General features: G+C 42.2%; 1 protein-coding gene across 1 annotated transcript in view; it reads right to left on the bottom strand.

Annotated features, from left to right (window-relative positions):
• MED27 (mediator complex subunit 27) overlaps positions 1-22,614 on the bottom strand; it is a 215,464-nt gene that overhangs the window by 73,035 nt on the left and 119,815 nt on the right. Inside the window, exon 4 of the mRNA XM_023216909.1 lies at positions 2,398-2,491. Within this exon, the coding sequence (XP_023072677.1) occupies positions 2,398-2,491 (94 nt within the window). The remainder of the gene's footprint in view (positions 1-2,397; positions 2,492-22,614) is intronic.

Raw genomic sequence — 22,614 nt, 5'->3', positions numbered from 1 at the left:
ACTGAGTCTCATGCACCTGGCACCATCAAATAGCAAAACCCAAACCAACTCTTTCCTTATGTGAGTCAATCAGAGTTGCTGTTGACCGCATTCAAGGAAGCCCAGCCAATTCCGTAGGAAATGCCTTTTTATTTCAAAAGCACAGGCGCAGTTCGGACATTTGCCAAGGGAGGTAAAGGAAGGTGTCGGCCGAGACTGCTCAAGTGCACCCTGCTTCAACGGCCTCCTAACTGGTCTTTCCCCATAGCCTTCCAGAACACACTGCATTCCCGGTTAATTCAATTTAATCCAGATTCATCTCCAGAAAACACTTTCAACTCTTGTCTACACCTCCTGCCTACAGTCTAGGCCCCAAAACTTTACCAGTGAAGTCCAGGGAACAGGTGACTAGTAGTAGGTAGTGGGGGAGGTGGCATCTGTTGGTCCTGCTCCCCCTCCAGGTAGGAATTCCCGTCACCCACCTCATGATGGATGTGGTAGGAGTGAATAGCCTAGAGATTTGCCATCTCATAAAATTCCAACTTCTAATAGTAAACGCCAAACGCAGGCATTATGTTAAAAGTACGATTAACCCCGTGGCAATCTGATTCTGAATCAGATCACCTACTACTGTTCCTGTAAGTAAGCACCAGCTTCTGTGAGTTCCTGTGTCGCTGAAGAAAGATACCAAGTAGGCACTTAGATGCACATGTCTGAATTAGCGGGGGTGGATGGGTGTTGGTGGTAGTAAATAAACAGGGCATGTGAAACGTGATTCTTGCCTTGAATTGAGCCCCTAAACTCTCCCATCAGTCTATTAGGACAGAAGCTCCATGGGAAAGCAGGCGAGGTCGACCGTCACTGTGAAATACATGCCTGCCTTCTCAGGTGGAAGGAACTCATCTGTGTAGCCTGTTTGCCTGGAATCTTATTCCCTCTGCTCATTCCTTTCAATGCCAGTCCCACCCTCGTCATGAAATGGGAGCTCAATGACCCAGAATAATTTGAACAAACCTATTTCACTGAGGACACATTCATTTCTATCTTCATTAACTCTGGGACCCTGTCAGGTATGCTGAGAGCAGGATTTATGTTTCAACTGCTGGGTCTGGGTTATCTTAAAATCTGGGCAATTTGTACATTTAACTGAGAGAGACTTTTTTTTTTTTTTTTTTTTTTGGAGACAGAGTCTCGCTCTTTTGCCCAGGCTGGAGTAAAATGGCACGATCTCAGCTCACTGCAACCTCTGGAAGCAGATGATATTATTGTGTTCTGTAAACAGATACATTTTATGTGAAGAAAACTGTTTCCCTTTTCTATGAAAAAAAACATAGCATTCTCTCCTTTTCTTTATGTTTTAACTGAAAGAAATTTTTTAAGTAGCATGTTATCCAGGTGGATGTCACTAATTTTTTTCCCCACAAATGAAGTAACAAACATTTAACAAGCCCAGATCTTTTCCTGTCTTAAGACCGAAACACACATGCACACACAATGTTCCCCTAAGATGAATGGGCTGGAGTAAATAGTAACTCATCCTGGGTGACTGGCTATTTATAAGATTTCACACAAGTAAAATGCTAAAATATGGGGAATTCACACTAGGCTCCAAAGCAGCAACAGCAGAATAGATGGAAAAAATACCCAGTCCTGAACCTTACCTCCCTGATGCCCATTGAAACCATCATTCTTATTCAATAAACTTACCTGCTTTTTTATAAAATGTGGTGGTTCCTCAAAAATCTGTGTTCAGGGAAGTATTCTTCAAGCACATACAAGTGTTATTATACAGACCACTAGAAAAGCTTCTCATCATTGTGGTCTCTATGCCTTCCTAATTAATAATATAATCTAGCATTTCTATCCCACTGTATTTCCAAAACACACCTGTCTTTGGGGAATTCATGCAAATACAAACATCCACCAGGAGATGATGAGCTGATGTGTTCAGAGCAAACCATAATTAGAAACAGCAAAACCAGAAGTCATCAGTCACAAGTCTCAGAACACTTTCTTCAAATACATAATATTCTGGTTTCGTATTAAGAGAGCGTTTTCTTTAGCAGGATCCAACAGTTGAGCATCACTATTGTCTACTATACTTCTTTGGGGAAAATAGAAAACAGATTCACCAAAATATTGGGAGGTTGCATGAAGTGACTTAAGGTGAAATGGTCTCACAGTGTCTTTCCTCTCTGGTTAATTCTTACATGGGATCTGCAATTTTGTTCAAAAGTAAGGGTTCAATGTGCAGAATTATTAATCTACAGAATGCCAGTAAAGGAAATATGTTATTCACCATCAAATCGGAATTTAATCCCCATTCTATAGATCCTACAACACAGGACCAGAGAGTTAACTGAGAAGTCCATTTTTTTTTTCCCCAACATCCCTACAAATCAGTCAAGCTGATCTTACCAGAAGCATTGCTGATGTTCCATTGGGTCTGGATAAGTGGATGGACATTTCAGGAAACATCCTGTCAATGCGGTTGATCACATCATCAACATATCTAAGTGGGGAAAAAAATAAACATGTGTGAACTACGACTCCAGTTAAGAACTACAGATTAATAGTAATTCGAAAGACATTTCTTTTAAATGTAATTTTAAATAAATATAACACATTTTTAAGAAGGCAAATAGGATTAGAAACCTTTTTGTCTTTACCTCTGTATGTCCAGATAATGTGTGTGTGTTTTTTTTTTTTTTTTTTGAGATGGAGTCTCGCTCTGTCTCCCAGGCTGGAGTGCAGTGGCCGGATCTCAGCTCACTGCAAGCCGCGCCTCCCGGGTTCATGCCATTCTCCTGCCTCAGCCTCCCAAGTAGCTGGGACTACAGGCGCCCGCCACCTCGCCCGGCTAGTTTTTTTGTATTTTTTAGTAGAGACGGGGTTTCACCGTGTTAGCTAGGATGGTCTCTATCTCCTGACCTCGTGATCCGCCCGTTTCGGCCTCCCAAAGTGCTGGGATTACAGGCTTGAGCCACCGCGCCCGGCCGATAATGTGTTTTTAATGCTAGTTCTTGATTTTTCATTTTAAGGCACAACTATTAATTTTCTTCTATAGGAGGTCAGAATTTAGCTGTGTCACCTGCTGGGTCACTGGGCTCCAACAATATGGCCCCCTCCCTTTGTCCTTCCAGTCCAGGATGGCAGCAGTGTCCTGCTGTTGTGCACCTCTAGGCTGTCTCACTGTCTCATCAGGTTTCTCCTCTGAATCACTGGAATAACCAATTCCCGGGATTAAATTCCTTTTTTTTTTTTTTTTTGACAAAAACTTGTGTGACAATTGCTGTGTCACCCAGGCTGGAGTGCAGTGGCGCTATCTCGGCTTACTGCAACCTCCGCCTCCCGGGTTCAAATGATTCTCCTGCTTCAGCCTCCCAAGCAGCTGGGACTACAGGCACACGTCACCATGCCCAGCTAATTTTTGTATTTTTAGTAGAGATGGGGTGTCACCATATTGGCCAGGCTGTTCTCGATCTCCTGACATTGTGATGTGCCCGCCTTGGCCTCCCGAAGTGCTGGAATTACAAGCATGAGCCACCACGCCCGGCCAATTCCTTCTGTTTTTAAATACCTGAAGTCATTCCTGATCTCCTGGTTGTGCTCTAATTCAAGTTACATCACAATTTTTACTTAAATCAGTAGTCTGTGATTATATTCTAAAATCTCTGCATATATTTTTAATAGCTGAGCTACATGGTAGCTCATGACTACATTTATTTACTTATACAGCTTTCTGTTTTCTTGCATTTCTATTTTGCCTTTCCTTTTTTTCTTTTTTTGAGACTGAGTCTTGCTCTATTGCCCAGGCTGGAGTGCAGTGGTGCTATCTCAGCTCACTGCAACCTCCGCCTCCCAGGTTGAAGCGATTCTCATGCCTCAGCCTCCCAAGTAGCTGGGATTACAGGTGCCCACCACCACTTCTGGCTAATTTTTGTATTTTTAATAGAGACGGGTTTCACCATGTTGGCCAGGCTGGTCTCAAACTCCTGACCTCAAGTGATTTGCCTGCCTCAGTCTCCCAAAGTGCTGGGATTACAGGCGAGAGCCATGCACTCAGCCCTGTTTTGCCTTTTCATTTGATTAGTTTTCTGTGTATCTGTTACAGTTTTATTCCTAAACTCTCTACCTGACTCTTAACTCCAAACATATCAGGCAAGCTATCAGCTTCATGTTTTCCTTGGAGATATCCCACCAAAAGGGAATCCTCTGTTCTTATAGCCCAGATGAAACCTGTATCTCTTAAGGTTTAATAATAATTGAGGTCAGTGACATTAAGGACTGAGCATGAGAACTGGCACATATAAAGGACTCAAAAATTGTAAGTGCCCTGATTGGTAGTTCTACCACTTACACCATGGGCCAATTCTGCAAAAATGCCCTCTCTTACTGGGATAAATTCTTCCCTACAGTGGTAGCACATTGTGAAGACATCAGCCCACAGCACCGAGTAGGGTCTGGCTCAGGTCCTTCGAGAACAAAATTATACAAGAATTTGTGTTCACCATCCAATCACACTGGACACAAAGAGGATGTATAATATAATAGCTGACATGTAAAACTATCTATTAAGGATTTTACATTGGATTTCATATCCATTGGCTACGACAAATTAAATTACATGTCCATTAAGTCAGAGACATATAAAAGTGTATTCTCTTGGGGTAAGAGGGAGATTAGTTCTCTGTTCACAACATGAAAAGATTTTAGTTTGAACCTGGGGCTCATGAGAGATAGCAGAAAACATAATGCCATTTGTTAAAAAGCGAACATCACATGCCAGCTCTGAAAGTCAGAAAGCGACCCTCCCTATTCTCTAAGGAAAGCCTATCAGGTTTCCTTAGAGAATGTGATGTCGAGTTTTAAAACTTTAAGCTGAAGAAGGAAGGGGAAAAATTAGAGAGGGCCCCGTGGTAAACAATGACAACAGTAAGCAGACTGCAGCAGAGATGACTGAGAAGGCGTGGAGGTGCACTGAAGGGTATTTGCTCCTGGAGAAAAGAAGGCCGAGGGAGACTTTGATATTCTTCAAGTACATGAATGGCTTTTATGAACTCAGTACCAAACAGCATCTCCCATCTCTCGAAAGCACCATACTGTGAGGATATGGCACCAAAAAGTGAACTTGCTCAGAAAGAATGAGAGGCACTTCTTAAAGGCAAAGCCCCATTCTGCTGAATTTTTTTTTTTGAGATGGAGTCTCCCTCTGTTACCCAGGCTGGAGTGCAGTGGCAGAATCTCAACTCACTGCAAGCTCCGCCTCCCGGGTTTACGCCATTCTCCTGTCTCAGCCTCCCGAGTAGCTGGGACTACAGGTGCCCACCACCATGCCCGGCTAATTTTTTTGTATTTTTAGTAGAGACGGAGTTTCACCGTGTTAGCCAGGATGGTCTCGATCTCCTGACCTTGTGATTCACCCACCTCAGCCTCCCAAAGTACTGGGATTACAGGCGTGAGCCACCGCGCCCGGCCTCTGCTGATTTTTTAATGGTTTAATAAACAATCTTTCCTGGATGGCTAAGACACAGGCTGACCACACATCATGTCCCGTGGTTCCTTCTAGATTTACAGCATCATGACACACAATCTTGGATCTAAGCTTAAATGCTACAAAAGGGGTGAGAAGTGAAGAGAAGAGGAAATGAACTCATTTTTCATCATTGCCTGACGTTTCTTGAAATGGTGAAGGCACATGACAAAAACATCATGCCTAAAGTTTATACCAGGTCATTGGAAACATTCCTGCATGTATATACTTCTTTTCTAAATCTATATGTGTGGTTTAAACCCAGCTGCTTCCGACTCAGCAGGAAGCAAACATCCACTGTCCTGCGTGAATGGAGGTCATTGCTAAGTATATGCTAATGGGGAGGAGGATAGGCGATGTCTTCTGAACTGATCCTCAATCAATAGCCATCATAGCTCTGGACAGCAGAAAGCAGATGAATATGCAGATCTTCAGCACAAAGGGAACATCATAATTTGCTTTCCCTTGTACCTTTCACCTTGAAGGCGTCAAGATACATTCTGGAAAACTAGTTTCCTTAGGAGGCTAGAAAAATAAAGAAATGAGGTAGGTTAAGTGATGATATCAGGTCAAGCAAAAAGCCAGAAACCAAGCTCAGTGTGTAGATTTCTAGAATTCCATGCCAACTACCTAACTCAGCTTGCTTTTAGTAAGGGCCAGAGTTCTAATGGGCAAACAAAGGTTCCTGGCCATTTTTGATACCTTTACTGGTGAGATTTTTACCTCTAAGAAAAGGCAATGGCAAAAGAAAAATAAGTTCCTAGGGAAAATATCTGCTGTAGGCACAGGTAAGTGAAGAGATCCAGGTGGGTTTCGTTGTTCTTGTCTTCTTGTTTCTTCCCCAACCCGTGACCTTAGACAAAGCTCAGCAAACTCAAAGACTGTAGGAAGCAAAAATGCATTTTCAGGAGATTGTTTTCCATTCACATGCCTAACACAAAGGAGATGCAAATTTCTTTTCTACAGGTGACATTATGTATTTGCCAAAAAGGGAAAGAGAGAAAGTCAGCTGCATCTTTAGCTGAGGAAAACAATGTCTAAATTCGCGAGGCAAAAATCAAAACACTTCATTTTCAAACAGACCCAACCTTCGAAACACAAATCAACCACTAGTGACTTGACAGAAATAAGGAAAGCTTGGAGGCTCAAATTAAAAATCTAGAGACAAAAATGACACTCTTTTTTCGCTGAGGGAGGGAGTGTTGGTATGGGAGGTGGTCTCTGGCAGTACTCTCCGAGTGTTCCTTCCGAGACAGTGAGCACTGCTAGCATCTGCAGCGGGCTCTGCAGTGCGGCGCCCCACTTTGAGAGCAGGGCTAAGGACAGGTAGGAACAGTGTGCTCCCCTCCTACACTTCCACCATATGTTACACTCTGTTCTGTGGCAGAATCAAATTACTTTAATTTTTACCTTTGGAATATAGGCAAACAAGCAGTAACACAGCAGTGGTGACTAGTTTACACTTGAGCAGACGCGGCGTGGAAAGACATTAATTTAGTGCCAAATTGAGCAGTGAGTCACAATTTGCACATATCTGTCAACCTGTTAACAGGGTAATAACTTGGAAAGACTGCTGTTCCTATTTACATTACAGAAGCCTTTCGAAAATGGAGAGCTGCTTGGTTCTCCTTCTTGAAGAATTTGGTCAATGAGCTGGCTTGATGATCCAAGAACTGGGCTAGAAACACAAACTTCTAGAAATTACAGATTCAAATCAAGGTATGAGCCATAACTTCAGTATGTTCAGATAGAGAACGAACTTTTAAATAACCAGAGCATTCTGTTTCCCTGTCCTTTGCCCCAGCTGCGGTCAGACTCTCAATGGTTTCCAACCCATTTTTTCCCAGCCCAACCCAACCATCTCTTCCTGAAGGACAGCTTCAGTCTCAACTGCCTCAACATCTCCACTGCATCAGAAACAATCCAACCATTCTCAAATGGCTAAAATGGATTTCAAGAGCCCTATACTTTTGTTCACTTCTAATTTTCTTCAAGTAGCCCAGCTTGCTCCTTTCAATGGCCTTAGTCTGAGAATTAAAGAACACCAGGACCTCAGAGGTCCTCTCATCCACTATCCCCAACAATTTAGGGTTTTAACAGCATCTCCAACAGGTGGTCTGCATAAATATCCCCCATCACCACCTCATGAGGCAACCCCTTGCATTGTTTGACGTCTGATTGTTTCAAATCCACTTATTAGTATCTGCACCCAATCATCCTACTTTAGCCTTTAGAATGACACACAAATATTTCCTCCAAAACCTAAAGGCTTTCTGGGGTCCATGAATGGACTTTATAAAAGACTGCTGGGTTTTCTGATTTCTTTCATCAGTGGTTTTTAGTCTTTTTTCTTTGAGACAGAGTCTTGCTCTGTCACCCAGGCTGGAATGCAGTGGCGCAATCTCAGCTCACTGAAACCTCTGCCTTCTGGGTTCAAGTGATTCTCCCTCCTGCCTCAGCCTCGCAAGTAGCTGGGGTAACAGGCACCTGCCATCACGCCCGGCTAATTTTTGTATTTTTAGTAGAGACAGGGTTTCATCATGTTGGCCAGGCTGGTCTCCAACTCCTGACCTCAAGTGATCCGCTTGCCTCTGCCTCCCAAAGTGTTGGGATTACAGGTGTGAGCCACTGCGCCTGGCTGGTTCTTAGTCTTTCTTGGGTCACAGATCCCTTGAAGAAGGTATGAAAATTAAAACACATGTCTGTATAACATTTTATATACAAACTCCTGCAGTTCATAGACCTTTAAAGTCCACAAGTATCCCCGTTTTAGCCCTGTTCTAGAACTGTGGTCCCTGGTTTGCTTTTTTGTTCTTTTCTGAATGGTTAACTTTTGTTTTTCAATAAAGCTATTTTTATTTAAAAAACATATATTTATATATTTGTTGCAGCCCAGAAGTGAACATAACTGAAATGGCGTAAGGAGTACAAAGAATCTACTAATTCTTATTGTCTTTAAATCATGTTTCTGTGATAGAGCTGTGGGCTAGTTTTTGTTTATTTTTTAATTGACAAGTAAAGATTGTATATATTTATCATGTACAACCTGTTGTTTTGAAATATGCATATATTGTGGAATGGTTAAATCAAGCTAATCAGCACATACACTGCCTCACATATTTAGCATTTTTTTCATGTGTGTGGTGAGAACACCTAAAATCCACTGTCTTAGCAATTTTCAAGAGTATAATACATTATTAACTATAGCTACCATGTTATACAATAGATCTCTTGAATTTATTCCTCTTACCTACTTGAAATTTTGTATCTTTTGATCAGTATCTCTCCCCAACCCCCACACTAAGCCCTTGGTAACTACCATTCTACTCTCTACTTCTATGAGTTCAACTTTTTTAGATTCCACATAGAAGCGAGATCATGGCCAGGTGAAGTGGCTTATGCCTACAATCCTAACACTGAGAGGCCAAGGCAGGAAGACGGCTTGAGCTCAGGAGTTCGAGATCAGCCTGGGCAACATAGCAAGATCCTGTTTCTAAAAAAAAAAAAAAAAAAATAGCTGGGTGTGGTGGTATGTGCCTATAGTCCCAGCTATGTGGGAAGCTGAGATGGGAGGATCGCCTGAGCCCAGGAGTTCAAGGGGGCAGTGAGCGATGATTGTGCCACTGCATTCCAATTTGGGTGACAAATAAAACCCTATCTCTTAAAGAAAAAAAAAAGAGATCATATAATATTTGTCTTTCTGTCCCTGGCTTATTTCATTTAACACAATGTCCTCTAGGTTCATCCATGTTGTTGTAAATGACAAGATTTCCTTCTTTTTCAGGCTGAATGGTATTCCACTGTGTATATACAACACATTTTCTCTACTCATTCATCCACTAATAGACAGTTAGGCTGATTCCATATCTTGGCTATTGTGAACAATATTGCAATGAACATAGAGATGGGGATGTCTCTTTGACACACTGACTTCATTCCTATGGACATATACCCAGTAGTGGAATTGCTGGGTCATATGGTAGTTCCAGTTTTAACATTTTGAGGAACCGCCATACTATTTTCCATAATGGCTGTACTAATTTACAGTTCCATCAACAGTGTGTGAGGGTTCCCTTTTCTCCACATTCTTGCCAACACGTATCTTTCGTGTTTGTTTTTAAACACCTGCCTCTGACTGTTACTCATCCTTCCAACAAAAATCAAAGACCTGCCTCTATGACTTTAGAGGTCATCTGATTGGGGTAACCACTTTTGCCCTCTAAAGCCACATTTCTCATGCTTGACACCCACATCCTTGTTTGTATAAGCAAAGGGCTTCCTACTTTTTGTATCACTGTTAAGGCACAGCTCAGTGGTGAACTAAAATCTCAAGTCCTAGGAGGGCCAAGGGGACCCTTCGCTCCAGCTGCAGTGACTGTTACAGCCTCATCTAGGCTTCTTCCATGTCCCTGAGCAGGCTCACTCTATCTTGGACACTGTGCACACTCTTTCTGGAAGATTCTCCTCATAAGTATTCTCACCCCCGTGCCTGGGTCATTCCTACTCATGCTTCCGTCTTTGAGTTTCATCTTAAATGATGCTTCCTCAGGGAAGTACCGTCTCACACTTCCCTTGGCACCCCATCAGTCAGTGTATCCCATTTTATCTCTTATGATACTTTTAAATTTGCTTTGTGCTCCTGTCCCCTTTGTCATTAAATAATTTTTTGAGTGACTATTTAGCACCTAACTCCCCTACAGAATTCTATGGGAACCTATGACTGTCTTCTCTGATGCTGAATCCCAGCATCTTGCCACAGTGCCTGGCACCCACTAAGCATGCCTTAAATATTTCCTGAATGACTAGACTGCACATTAAAAGTAAGCCACATAGACCCAAATTAGGCCATTATAAAACAACTACAATGCAAAGTTCTCTTTAGCAGAGGAAGATGTGAGGTGTCAGGGGTTCATTACTTAGCCATCAAAAGTCACCAACAACAGCAACCAGAGAACTCCACAAAACAAACCTCAAAGAAAGCCACAGAGATCCTTTATAGTCTTTCAGCTTAATATGCAGCTACAGAATTCCTGCATCTGTTTCAGTAGAAGCTCAGTGCCTCTTAGAAGCAAAACCTTCTAAAGAAGCACACTGTTACTGACATGCCAATTTTAAAATGTTGCTTTTAATGAACTAATTAATTCTGCAAAACATTAGTACAAAGATGCATGCTACCAAATTGGGATTACAATACCAAAATGATAACAAAACAGAATGTGGAAGACATTTCTAAAGATATCGCCTTTGCAAAACATTAATTTTTTACTCCACACATTCAAATACATTGCAAACTATTTGTTATTAAAACCTTAAAATAATTTACTGGACAGATGGCTTAGTTCTCTAAAGACTGACCCCCTCCTCAAAAGAAAAACACACACACACACACACACACACACAACAAATCTGGGCCCTAGCCAGTGATCCCATGTTAGTGTGATGCTTAGCAGCTCGAGCCGGATTTAAATAGCACTTACCCCACACAATGTGTAAAATACATGCTGTTCATTTTCTCCACCCGTACAATATCTAAAAGTTAGGAATGCATATATTAATAAACCACCTTTTGGGGAAAAGGGTAATGCCCAGTAGATACCAAGAAGGGAATCATTTGCACGATCTGAAAATGATTTAAGATTTCCCTCCATACCTGTCCGCAGTGATGAGACTGAGAGGCCTTTGGCAGTGGGTGGAAACAGACGGGGGCTTGTTTAATTACTTCAGGAGATGAGACTGACTGAAACTACGACTATCGATCTCGAGATGCTGGAGAAAGAGATTGGAAGCTTAGTCCAATTTGCTTACTTCTCAGATTTATAAAACGTTTATATCATGGCTGTGAAAAATTTCTGATTATTTGCTCAAGGAAATCAAAAATACTTTTTAAACTGTACAACCAGGCTGGGCGCACTGGTTCACGCCTGTAATCCCAGCACTTTGGGAGGCCAAAGCAGGAGGATCACTTGAGGTCAGGAGTTTGAGACCAACATGGTCAATATCGTGAGACCCCGTCTCTACTAAAAATACATAAAAATTAGCAGGGCATGGTGGCATGTGCCTGTAATCTCAACTACTCAGGAGGCTGAGGCACGAGAATCGCTTGAACCCAGGAGGCGGAGGTTGCAGTGAGCCAAGATCACACCACTGCACTCCAGCCTGGGCGATAAAGACTCCATCTCAAAAAAAAAAAAAAAAAAAAAAAAAATAACAACAACCAACCAAACAAAAAACAAAACTGTACAACTAAAAGCAAGACTAGATGTACTGCAGGCAGAAATAAACACATTAGCTTAGATTTCCACACCACCTCTCACTACACACCCTTCTCATCCCAACACAACTGGCTACTTATCTACTGTGTTGTTCTCTTCCAATGAAAGACACTCAAAAACTTCAAGATCTCTTTATGGCAACTCAACACTTAGGCAGGCAGAGCTGGCAAGATTAGGAAGAGCTGCTTCCTGGGAGGGAAATGGTGACCAAGCAGCAGTAGATGGGGAGCTTGATCCTGTCTTCTCCTTAGTAGCTCTTGAGTTTTGGGCCATGTGAATATGTTACCTGAAGAAATGTAAGAGAATCACCCAGGCAAGCAAATAAAAGCTACCCCTCCATTTCCAGAAGTCGAAAGCAACACGCAAGGGCCCAGCACACACTGAAACGTATGAACCAACCTGCCTACCTTCTTCCTGCTACAGGGTGTCAAGTTGCCCTTTGAGGTCATGGGTATGTCATGGACTAGAACACGTGACAAATATCAGCATAAAATAGAATTATTCTTACACATGATTTAGCATGACTTAGAGAAGAATTGTTTACTAGTCCTACAGTATCTATTAATAAATATTTTTGAGTGCCTACTCCTCAACAACAACTGTGTTCTAGGAATGATATTAAGTACTAAGGATAGAAAACAATTATGGCAGCCGGTTCACAGCAGGCCTTGTGAGAGGGGAGGACGGCCGGGGCCCGAGCTTGGCCTTCCTGCTAGAGGAGGGCGAGTGACAGAGCAGGCACTGTTTTCCAGTTTTCAAAGCACTTTTACACCCTGTGCCTCGCTCGATCTCTCACCAACTCTGGGAAGTAAGCAGGGCAAGCAGAAAACTCCTGTTTTACAAATGACAGAAAAAAGAAGTCTAAGTGACTTGCCCAGGAAGACACTATGGCTGAGAGGCAGAGCTGAGCCCAGAACCCATGTCTCTGGATTCCCCATTCTAGGGTTTTCTTACACACAGCAGTGTTTTTATCAGGTCTGTGAGGATTCCTTGGAAAAAGCAGGTTTCATTTTTGTCATTCTTCAGGCTTCTCATAAAACAACTGAGAAATCTTTTAGCAGTGTAGTAACAAAATGAAATCAATTGATGGTTTTCTTTCTTCCCAGTCATTTGGTAAATATTCATGCAGTGCCTAAGTGAGCTCAGGGATGCAGTGATGAGTAAGGCAGTCTCTGCCTTCATAGGGTTTCCAGTTTCTTCAAGGCAGAAGGCTTGTCTCTGGAGAAACAGGACAACCAGGTTAAACTTCCTCAAGTTCTCCTGCTGAGTTTTTGATTTTGTGACTCTCAATTAATGTGCAAAGTTGGCAGGAAACAGGGAGGAGTGAAACAGTGAATACTTGCTTTGCATTTTATTTCATATTAATAACTAAAAATATTAACATAATTAATAATTTCTAAATTTCTGTTCTTCTTGCATTATAAATTTACTCAGATATCTTGTGGGTCCTGGTTTTCCCCTAAAACATTTTTTTTTTTTTTTTTTTTTTTTGAGAATGTTTCCCTTTTTCCCCCCGGCTGGGGTGCAGTGACCAGATCTTAGCTCACTGCAAGCTCCGCCTCCTGGGTTTACGCCATTCTCCTGCCTCAGCCTCCCGAGTAGCTGGGACTATAGGCGCCCGCCACCTCGCCCGGCTAGTTTTTTTTTGTATTTTTTAGTAGAGACGGGGTTTCACCATGATAGCCAGGATGGTCTCGATCTCCTGACCTCGTGATCCGCCCGTCTCGGCCTCCCAAAGTGCTGGGATTACAGGCTTGAGCCACTGTGCCCGGCCCCTCTAAAACATTTAAGCAACATATTAAGTTTTGGAAAGAATTTTAATGTCACTCAACATCTACCTGCTCTGCAAGCCCTTACATGTTTACGAGACAGAAAAAACAAAAACAAACAAACAAAAAAAAACTCCTAATAATGAAACACCCACGTTGAGCTTTCCAGCAACACCAATTAACGATAGTTATTAAATCAGCCATTTCTGTCAGATTTGGTGAAATGGCGCTTGGAACTCAGATAGGCAGTGAACTGAGATGCAACAATTCACATGGAGTGAAAGCAAAGCAACCTGTGGGCGGCAGACATTCAACCAGGAGCTGGCGAGGGCAGATGATGCCTGCCTTCCCACATTCCAACGGCTTTCCCTCCCGTGCCCAGGTACGGCTGAGGACTGTCACTTGGCACCTCTTGGCAATGCTCGGATGTGGTGACCGTGCTTCCAGTTACTCAGTTTGTCGCACAGGTGTAGAACCATTATTTCATTTCCACTTGATTTTTTTAATGTCCCTGAGAATGTACACGTAGATTTCACAAAAAGAAACGCCAAAGAGAACGATCACAATCACTGAACGACTTGTTCTAGCCATAACCATACATTAAAGCAAATGCACACTCAGAGTCAGAAACAGTCAACACATCTGAGGAAACCGCAGAACCCCTCCTGGGACAAACACGCTATTTGTTTGACAGTAAGTTTGATCTTCATTCATCAGACGATCAACTCCTTGAGGGGAGAGTCTGAGGCTCACGTCTTTAATTCCTGCAATAATTCTGCACATAATACATACTCAATAAATGTGGTGAACGGGACTGATTTAAGTAGACTGACACAGAGAGAAATAAAGATCCCAGAGTAAACAGAATTTTGTTCTGTAATTGTTTCTCGTACAAGTAGTAAAAAGTTCTGAATCACGAAATGTCACCCAACAAAGTGAATAGACACAGTGAAGTTGTGCCCTTACTGACGGCACTACTGTAGCACAGCTGGGTTATAAAGCGGGACTGAGATGATGACACATGGAAAGTAACTCAAACAAAAACAGACCTTCCTGGGCGAGGTGCCTTGGCTGGAGCTCCAGGAGTTTTTCCCATCCCAGGACTCATCCCCCAACCTCGTAAGTGAATTGCCTTCAGGTGTCTGCTGAACGGAACCTTCAGTAGAGAAGCCTTCTCCAAGGCCCTCAAATGCACACCAGCCAAGTGTCATCAATCACGGTATCCTTCCCCTGTTCTTCATAGTACACATTACAGTCTATCTCACATATCTGGGGGAATGACTGTTTAATGTTTACCTTGCCCACTAGACTGGTAACTCCACAGGGGGAAGGCACAGGCCATCTTTCTCCCTGCCATCAGCCCCCAGCACACTGTCCAGCACACAGCAGGCTCTCAATAGACAACTGACAAATGAATCATGCGCATGGAGTCCTTACAACTACATTTAGCACAACAGAGTCTGAAGCTGGGGCTTAGGAATCACAGGGACCTGGATGTTCAAGTTCTCACAGTGCCCTCATCTTGGACAAGTTACTTTAACCTCTCTAAGCTTTGGCATCCTTATCTGTGAAATAAGGATAACATCACAATCCTATTCACATAATCATTATGAGAAGTAAAGGAGTGAACACAGCACATAAAGCACTTAACACAAAATAGACAAATAATGGTATTAGCTGTTCCTTTTATGTGTACACACACTGTCTTTTTCTGCACGAAAGGTTAGGAACTTCTGTTTGCATCTACAGAAATACAAAGCCTCAAAAAGTTAATTGCAGCCATGAAAACACCTCGAAGCATGAGCTCTAAAAGTAGGGATGTTTTTTCAGGTTTCTGGTTCATTTTACTACATCAATGCATTTCAGTTAGTAAGCACAGTTCTTTTCATTATTTTTCTAAGAAGGCCAATGAGAGAGTGGACAGATTGTTCATATTTGGCATGATCCTGAAACAACCTAGTCAGGAAGTGGGCTGGAGTAAATGGATCTGGCTTCTAGAATAGGGACTATGCTGGAGAGCTTTTGTTTGTCCCTCTGCCATCCCGCACTGTGCCCCAGGAAGCTGGCCTACACACAGATTACAACAACAAGCCTTTTTGCTCTGTGGCTTCCAGCTGTGTTCTGACCAATACTAGGCACTGGCTGGAGACTCAGAGGGCAGGAGAAGCACGAGGCCAAGGGTCCTTGTCCTTGAGGGCCAGCTGTGACAACTCAGTAACAGCAAAACACCAATGACTCCAATCCCACAGCAGGAAAGGTCTGGTTCATCCCACTATTCAGCAGAGGCACCAGCAGCAAAGAGACATGGACTGGGGGGAAGCAGAAGTCACCCACGACCAGTGACATCACAGACTTTGTTACTGGTGGCAGCGGGGCAGCAGCAGCCATGTTTCATGTTCACTGTTTCTCCACCCCCTGCCCCACTACCTTATGTAAAGAGCACTGGGTGGGAAATGACCAGAGCCTTCACCCTCTCCAGACCCACCCTCTCCGCAGTGGTCTGTGCCCAAAAAGCTGACCCACGTGGACTGCATCCACGGGCTCCTTTGCCCTCTGGCTGAGTTTGGCCAAAAATGTGGAAGGTGGAAAAGCAGCGAGGTCAGGGTATGTATCCTGCCTGCCAAGTCCCCAGAAACTGGCTGCATCTCTCATCATAGCTCTGTCAGGATCCCTCTCCACACAGCTCTCTCTCACTCTGGGCTCCAGTAACTATGCCCTCCTCTTACCCCTGGGGGAAGGACAGTAACAGCTCCACCCATGGGCACTAGCCCAGGTGCTGCCCTAGTGCCCTATGGGTTCCCTATACCCTGCCCACACCTTTGGAAACAGTCCCTTTATTCAAGTCTCCTCAATCTGGAAATCGTTCCCTTGGACAAATCTCTTCTTAGAACAAAAAGTTCTTCCTAAATAAAACACATGACATTAAAACCAACCCTGCTAGAGTAAGAAACACAATAAATTGAAGACTATTTAAACCAACTGAAGGTAACAGTGATATAAATATTCTAGATTAGTAATGAAATAAAATTTACATGCACTCTGCTTAACTGAACAACATTCATTTAATAATTTTTTCCCCCTGGAGTATTTTAACTGTGGATGTGGCTAGTTTAGAAATTTAAGACATCCAAACAGGATAATGGAAGGATCTGCCTCCCTGAGAAACAGGTACCCCAGTCTGGTTTTCTGCTGCCTCTCTTATTTCCCCTTCCTTTTTTTTTTTTTTTTTTTTTTGGAGATGGAGTTTCGCTCTGTTGCCCAGGCTGGAGTGCAGTGGCGCGATCTTGGCTCACTGCAAGATCCGCCTCCCAGGCTCACGCCATTCTCCTGCCTCAGCATCCTAAGTAGCTGGGACTACAGGCATCCGCCACCATGCCCGGCTACTTTTTTTTGTATTTTTAGTAGAGATAGGGTTTCACCGTGTCAGCCAGGATGGTCTCGATCTCCTGACCTCGTGATCCGCCCGCCTTGACCTCCCAAAGTGCTGGGATTACAGGTGTTAGCCACCACACCCGGCCTTCCCCTTCCTTCTTAAAGTGCCCTGGCACCTCCAAACTACAGTCACAAAGTAGTCCTTCTCGGGCCACTCCAAAGTTTGCTATTCCCTTTAAGTTTTCTGTCAAATTCATATTTGCAGGTGTGAATTTGCACAAACTAACAGTTTCCAAAATGTCATACACATAAAAGTGGTTTTAGGTGATATACGGATGAACATTTTTCATTTCAATATCTGTACATAAAAAACAATATACAACTAGCAAATAAAACCTGTGATTTCATAGATATCATTGCTCAGTCATGGTACCACAGAGGCTAGGCTTTAAAAAATTATACAAATATTATACAAATTATAATTAAAATTATATTATTTAATAATATTAAAAATACTATACAAATAATAGAACAGCTGACCAAAGGTTTTGGCAAAAATCCTACAGTTGGTTGCAAATGACTGAGTTTAGAAACACTATCTTACAGGAAGGAAGGTATTTACACAGCTTCATTCCAAAAAGGTTTTGCCTTGTTCATAAATTGTGGTTTTTTTTTCCCCCACTCTAAATAAATCTTCACTTTTACATCTTTTTTTTTTTTTTTTTTTTTTGAGATGGAGTATCTCTCTGTCACCCAGGCTGGAGTGCCAGTGGTATGATCTTGGCTCACTGCAACCTCTGCCTCCCAGGTTCAAGCGATTCTTTTGCCTCAGCCTCCTGGGTAGCTAGGATTACAGGCCCCTACCACCACACCTGGTTAATTTTTGACAGGGTTTTGCCATGTTGGCCAGGCTGGTACTCCTGACCTCAGGTGATCCGCCCGCCCCAAGTCTCCCAAAGTGCTGGGTTTACAGGCATGAGCCACCGTGCCCAGCCTTTATATCTTTTTAAAAAAAGTTTTCATGCATATATTTGGATATATTGAAGGAAGAGAAATGGACAAGCACCCTAGGAGTGGCCAGGGTATTTAGGTAAGCAGCACCACTAAGCAAGGGCTGCCAGTGATCAATCAGCTGGGAGCTGACCACATTGGGATGTGTGTCTGGGAAAGTGTGATATGAGCACAGGAGGAGGGCCTCCTTGATAGAAAATGTCTTTTCCACAGCCAGCAGCATGCACGCTCAGTGGCTCCAAAATGTCTTTTGCCCCTTTCAAAGCAGTTAAAAACCACACCAGAACATACTTCTGTCAGTGGAGCCAAATCTAGGATTCTACCTGAGACAGGTGGATGATGCTTGCAATGCCCTGAACAAACTTCTGGAGGGTGCCCTCTACAGGTTTAAGGTGGCCTCATCAAACTATAAACTAGACTCAGTTGTGATCTCCTGCAGCTGAGAAATCTTATGGCAGTCTTTCAAATTCTGGCAGAAATTCTTTTATATTTTATATCAGAGGAGAAATAAAGTGAATCAATTTGACCCCTCTGCTCATTAATGCTACCACTGCCCCTCTGAGTCCTCCTACCTGTTTCTCTCCCATAGCATGCCACCCCAAAGAAACTCCTCTGCGCAGAGAAAGGGGACAATTTCAGGGGTGAATAAAACCCACCATGTATAAGCAAGGAAGGTCATAAGAATTCTCATTTTTTAAAAAGCTTAGAAGGATGAGTTAATCCAGAAGATATAACAATCCTAAATGTGTATGCTCCTAAAAAATAGTCAATACCATGCCTCTCTCAGTAATCGATAGAACAAGTAGACAGAAAGTCAGTAAGAATACAGAAGACTTGAACAGAGTTAACCCAATGACATATATATTCTATATCCTAAAACGGTAGAAGGTACATCCTTTTCAAGTGCACTTGGAACATTCACCAAGACAGACCATAAGCTGGGTCTTAAAAACAAGTCTCAAAATCACACAGAATATGTTCTCTGACCGGAACTGAAGTTAAAAATCAATAACAAAAATATAACCTAAAGAGCCCCCACATATTCAGACATTAAACACACTTTTAAACAACTCATGGGTCAAAGAAGAAATCACAAGGGAAATTAGAAAATACCTTGGGCTGAATGATAAAAATATATTAAAACGTGTGGGATGTAGCTAAAACCACGCTCAGAGGGAAATTTATAGTTTTTAAAAGCCTATATAAGAAAAGAAAAAGACTTAAATATCAAATATCTAAGCTTCCATTAAAAAAAGAAAAAGAAGAGCAAATTAAATCCAAGGTAAGTACAAGGAAGCAATGCGTGTAAATCAATGAAATAGAAGACAGATAAATATAGAAAAATCACCAAAACCAAGAGCAGGTTATGGAAATAAAAATCAACAAAACTGAGAAGTTGCTAGTTAGCCTGATCAGAAAAGGAAAAAGAGTGAAGATAATTTATCAGGAATGAATGACAAGACATCATTCAGACTCTAGAGGTATTAGAAGAGAATACTATGAACCAATCTCTTCGACAGCTAGATGAAGTGGATGTCTTTGAAAGATATAAATTATATAACTGACATAAGAAGAAATAAAAATCTAAAAAGCTTTACATCTATTTTGCTAAAAGTGAATTTGTTATTAAAAATCTTCCCATGAAGAAAACTCCAGACCCACACAGATTCCTCAGTTAAATCTATCAACTATCAAGGGAAGAAATAGTATGAATCATAGGGAAATTCAGAAAACAGAGAAAAAATATTTCTCAACTCATTTAATGGGTCAAGCATTATCCTGACACTGAAATTAGAGAAAGACACTATAAAAAAAAAAGAAAGTTATAGACAATACTCTTCCATGAACAAAGATACAAAATTCCTTAATAAAATATTAGCAAATAGAATCCAGCAATATATAAAAAAAGATAATATATCATGATCAAGTATATTTCAGAAATGCAAAATTGGAATAACATTCAAAAATCAACCCATGTGGTCTAGCCATACCATGAAATATTAAAGTTATGAACCTTGGGGAAATTAGGCTAAGTCAGAAAAAAATAAATAGTGTCTGATTCCACTTTAAAGATATACTTACAGAGGTCAAATCCATAGAGACAGAAAGTAGAATGGCGGCTGCCAGGGGTTGGTGGAGGGGGAATTGGAAGTTACAGTTTAGTGGGTACAGTTTTAGTTTTGCAAGACGAAGAGTTTTGAAGATGAATGGTGGTGATGGCTGCACAAAAATATGAATGTACTTCGGGAGTACCAAAGTACTTTGGGAGTACATTGGGAATGTACTTTGGGAGGCCGAGGCGGGCAGATCACCTGAGGTCAGGAGTTTGAGATCAGCCTGGTCAACATGGCGAAATCCCGTCTCCACTAAAAATACAAATATTAGCTAGGCATGGTGGCAGGCGCCTGTAATTCCAGCTACTTGGGAGGCTGAGGCACAAGAATTGCTTGAACCCAGGAGGCAGAGGTTGCAGTCAGCCGAGATCACGCCACTGCACTCCAGCTGGTTGACAGAGTGAGATTCCATCTCAAAAAAAACAAAGTGAATGTACTTAATGCCACTGAATTGTAACATTTAAAAGTGATTAAATTATATGTTATGTGTACATAATAAGAATTTTTTAAAAATCCATGCCATGTAACTTACCATATTAAAGGAAAATCATTTGATCACTTTAATAAACGCAGAAAAAACTTTTGACAAAATTCAACACCCAATTGATTTAAAACACACACACACACACACACACACACACACACTTTCAGCAGAGTAGGACTAGAAGAGGGCAAAAGATCTGAATAGATACTTACTTTGCAACAAGGACAGGCCAATCTTCAGGCCAGTAAGCACCTAAAAGGGGGCTCAACATCAATAATCAAAGGAAAATGCAAAATGTACTTGGCCTGCACTAGAATGGCTAAAATAACAAGGACTGGCAATATGAAATGTCGGTGAGGATGCAGAGCAAGGAGATGTCGCATTCACTGCCAGTAGAAGCACAAAGTGGCAAAACAACTTAGGAAAGCTGTTTGGCAGTTTCTTATAGAGGTAAAGATATACATACAACATAAGATGCAAGAATTCTACTCCTAGGTATTTGCCCAAGAAAAGTAAAATGCTTTATCTATACAAACACTTGTACATAAATGCTCATAGCTCATAGCAGTTTTATTCTTTTTTTTTTTTTTTTTTTTTTTTGGAGACAGGGTGTTGCTCAGGCTGGAGCGTGCAGTGATGTGATCATAGCTCACTGCAGCCACCATCTCCTAGGCACAAGCAATCCCTTTGCCTCAGCGTCCTGAGTAGCTGGGATTACAGGTATGCGCCACCATGCCCAGCTAATTTTTCTGTATTTTTATTAGAGAAGAGGTTTCACCATGTTGGTCAGGCTGGTCTCGAACTTCTGACCTCATGATCCACCTGCCTTGGTCTCCCAGAGTTGGGATTACAGGCATGAGCCACTGCACCCGGCCAAATTAAGTGGTTTTTCATAAATAAGTCTTGGTTAGACAAGGCAAGAGACAGGATCCCCCAGGGACTCAGGCAATGAGAACTCAGGTTGCTTTGCTCTCCAGACTGTGTCAGTGCTGGGGAGGCCGTCAGCTCCCACCGTGGTGCCAAACCAGATGAGGGTCAGCAGCTGCCTCATCACCCGTGCCTGTGAAACTACAGTCCTGAAAGGCTTAGGCACCAAGTTTGGTGTTACAATCATTGCTGCATTCCCATCTGAGCCTGTGACCGGTCTTTACAGCTATAACCTGGGTGAAAATGGACGTGAACGTGTTCGGAGATAGCTGGAGAGGAGACGCAGACTTCATGTGTTGAGCAGAATTTCAGCAGGACAACCTCATCCTGTGAAGAAGCCGTTTGGCTCTTTATTTGCCCGTCTGGACTATTAAGAGTTTCACATGCGTTTGAATAGAGAAAACATTTTTGACATATTTAGACCTGTACATTACTACTGAGGTAAGATATTTCCCTGAAAACAATTCCTGAATAGAAAATTCTTTTCATGTTGAATGAGAACAATTAATAAAACAGGAAGACAGTGCTGTAGTTTAGATCATGAAATCAGGCATCCAACTGCCTCGGTCCAATTCCCCGCTCTATGAAGTGAGGTGAGTTACTGGGCTTCAACTCTCATCTTGAAATGAGGACAATAACAGTATCTTCTTCCATAAGGTGGCTGTGAAGACTAAATGAGTATGGCATGGAAGAGGCCTGGCATATTTCCTAGCACAACACACATGTAGACCCGCACGAAGCAGTCACTTACGTGATGAAGACAACTCAGTACATTAAACTGTGACCCAGAATCCAGGTAGCTGGGTCCTTTGCCACAGTTTTCTCCACCACCTCACCTTAACCCAAAGCATATAGGGCAGTGTAATTAGCTGAAAAAATCCTGGTGCCGCTTCGGAAAAGTCTAGATTCCATCCTGGCTCTCCTCCTTGTACAGTGGGCCACAGTGGGCAAATCATCCAGCCCTCCGGCTTTGGTTTCCTCTTCTTTAGACAAGGTAATCGCTAAGGGTCCTTCCAGCTCTAGTCAACTCGATACACATTTCCTGAGAGCTTACTACATGCACAAAGAAGCAATTACACAGTTATAAAGACTGTCCATCTTTAAATGGTACATATGGTAATTATTCCAGAAAACTCAAATTAATCAGAACAGC

This window comes from Piliocolobus tephrosceles, chromosome 14 (assembly GCF_002776525.5).
Source record: "Piliocolobus tephrosceles isolate RC106 chromosome 14, ASM277652v3, whole genome shotgun sequence".
In the NCBI taxonomy this organism is placed as follows: domain Eukaryota; kingdom Metazoa; phylum Chordata; class Mammalia; order Primates; family Cercopithecidae; genus Piliocolobus; species Piliocolobus tephrosceles.
The sequence above is the reverse complement of the archived record's forward strand: the minus strand, read 5'-3'. Positions and strand labels throughout refer to the sequence as shown.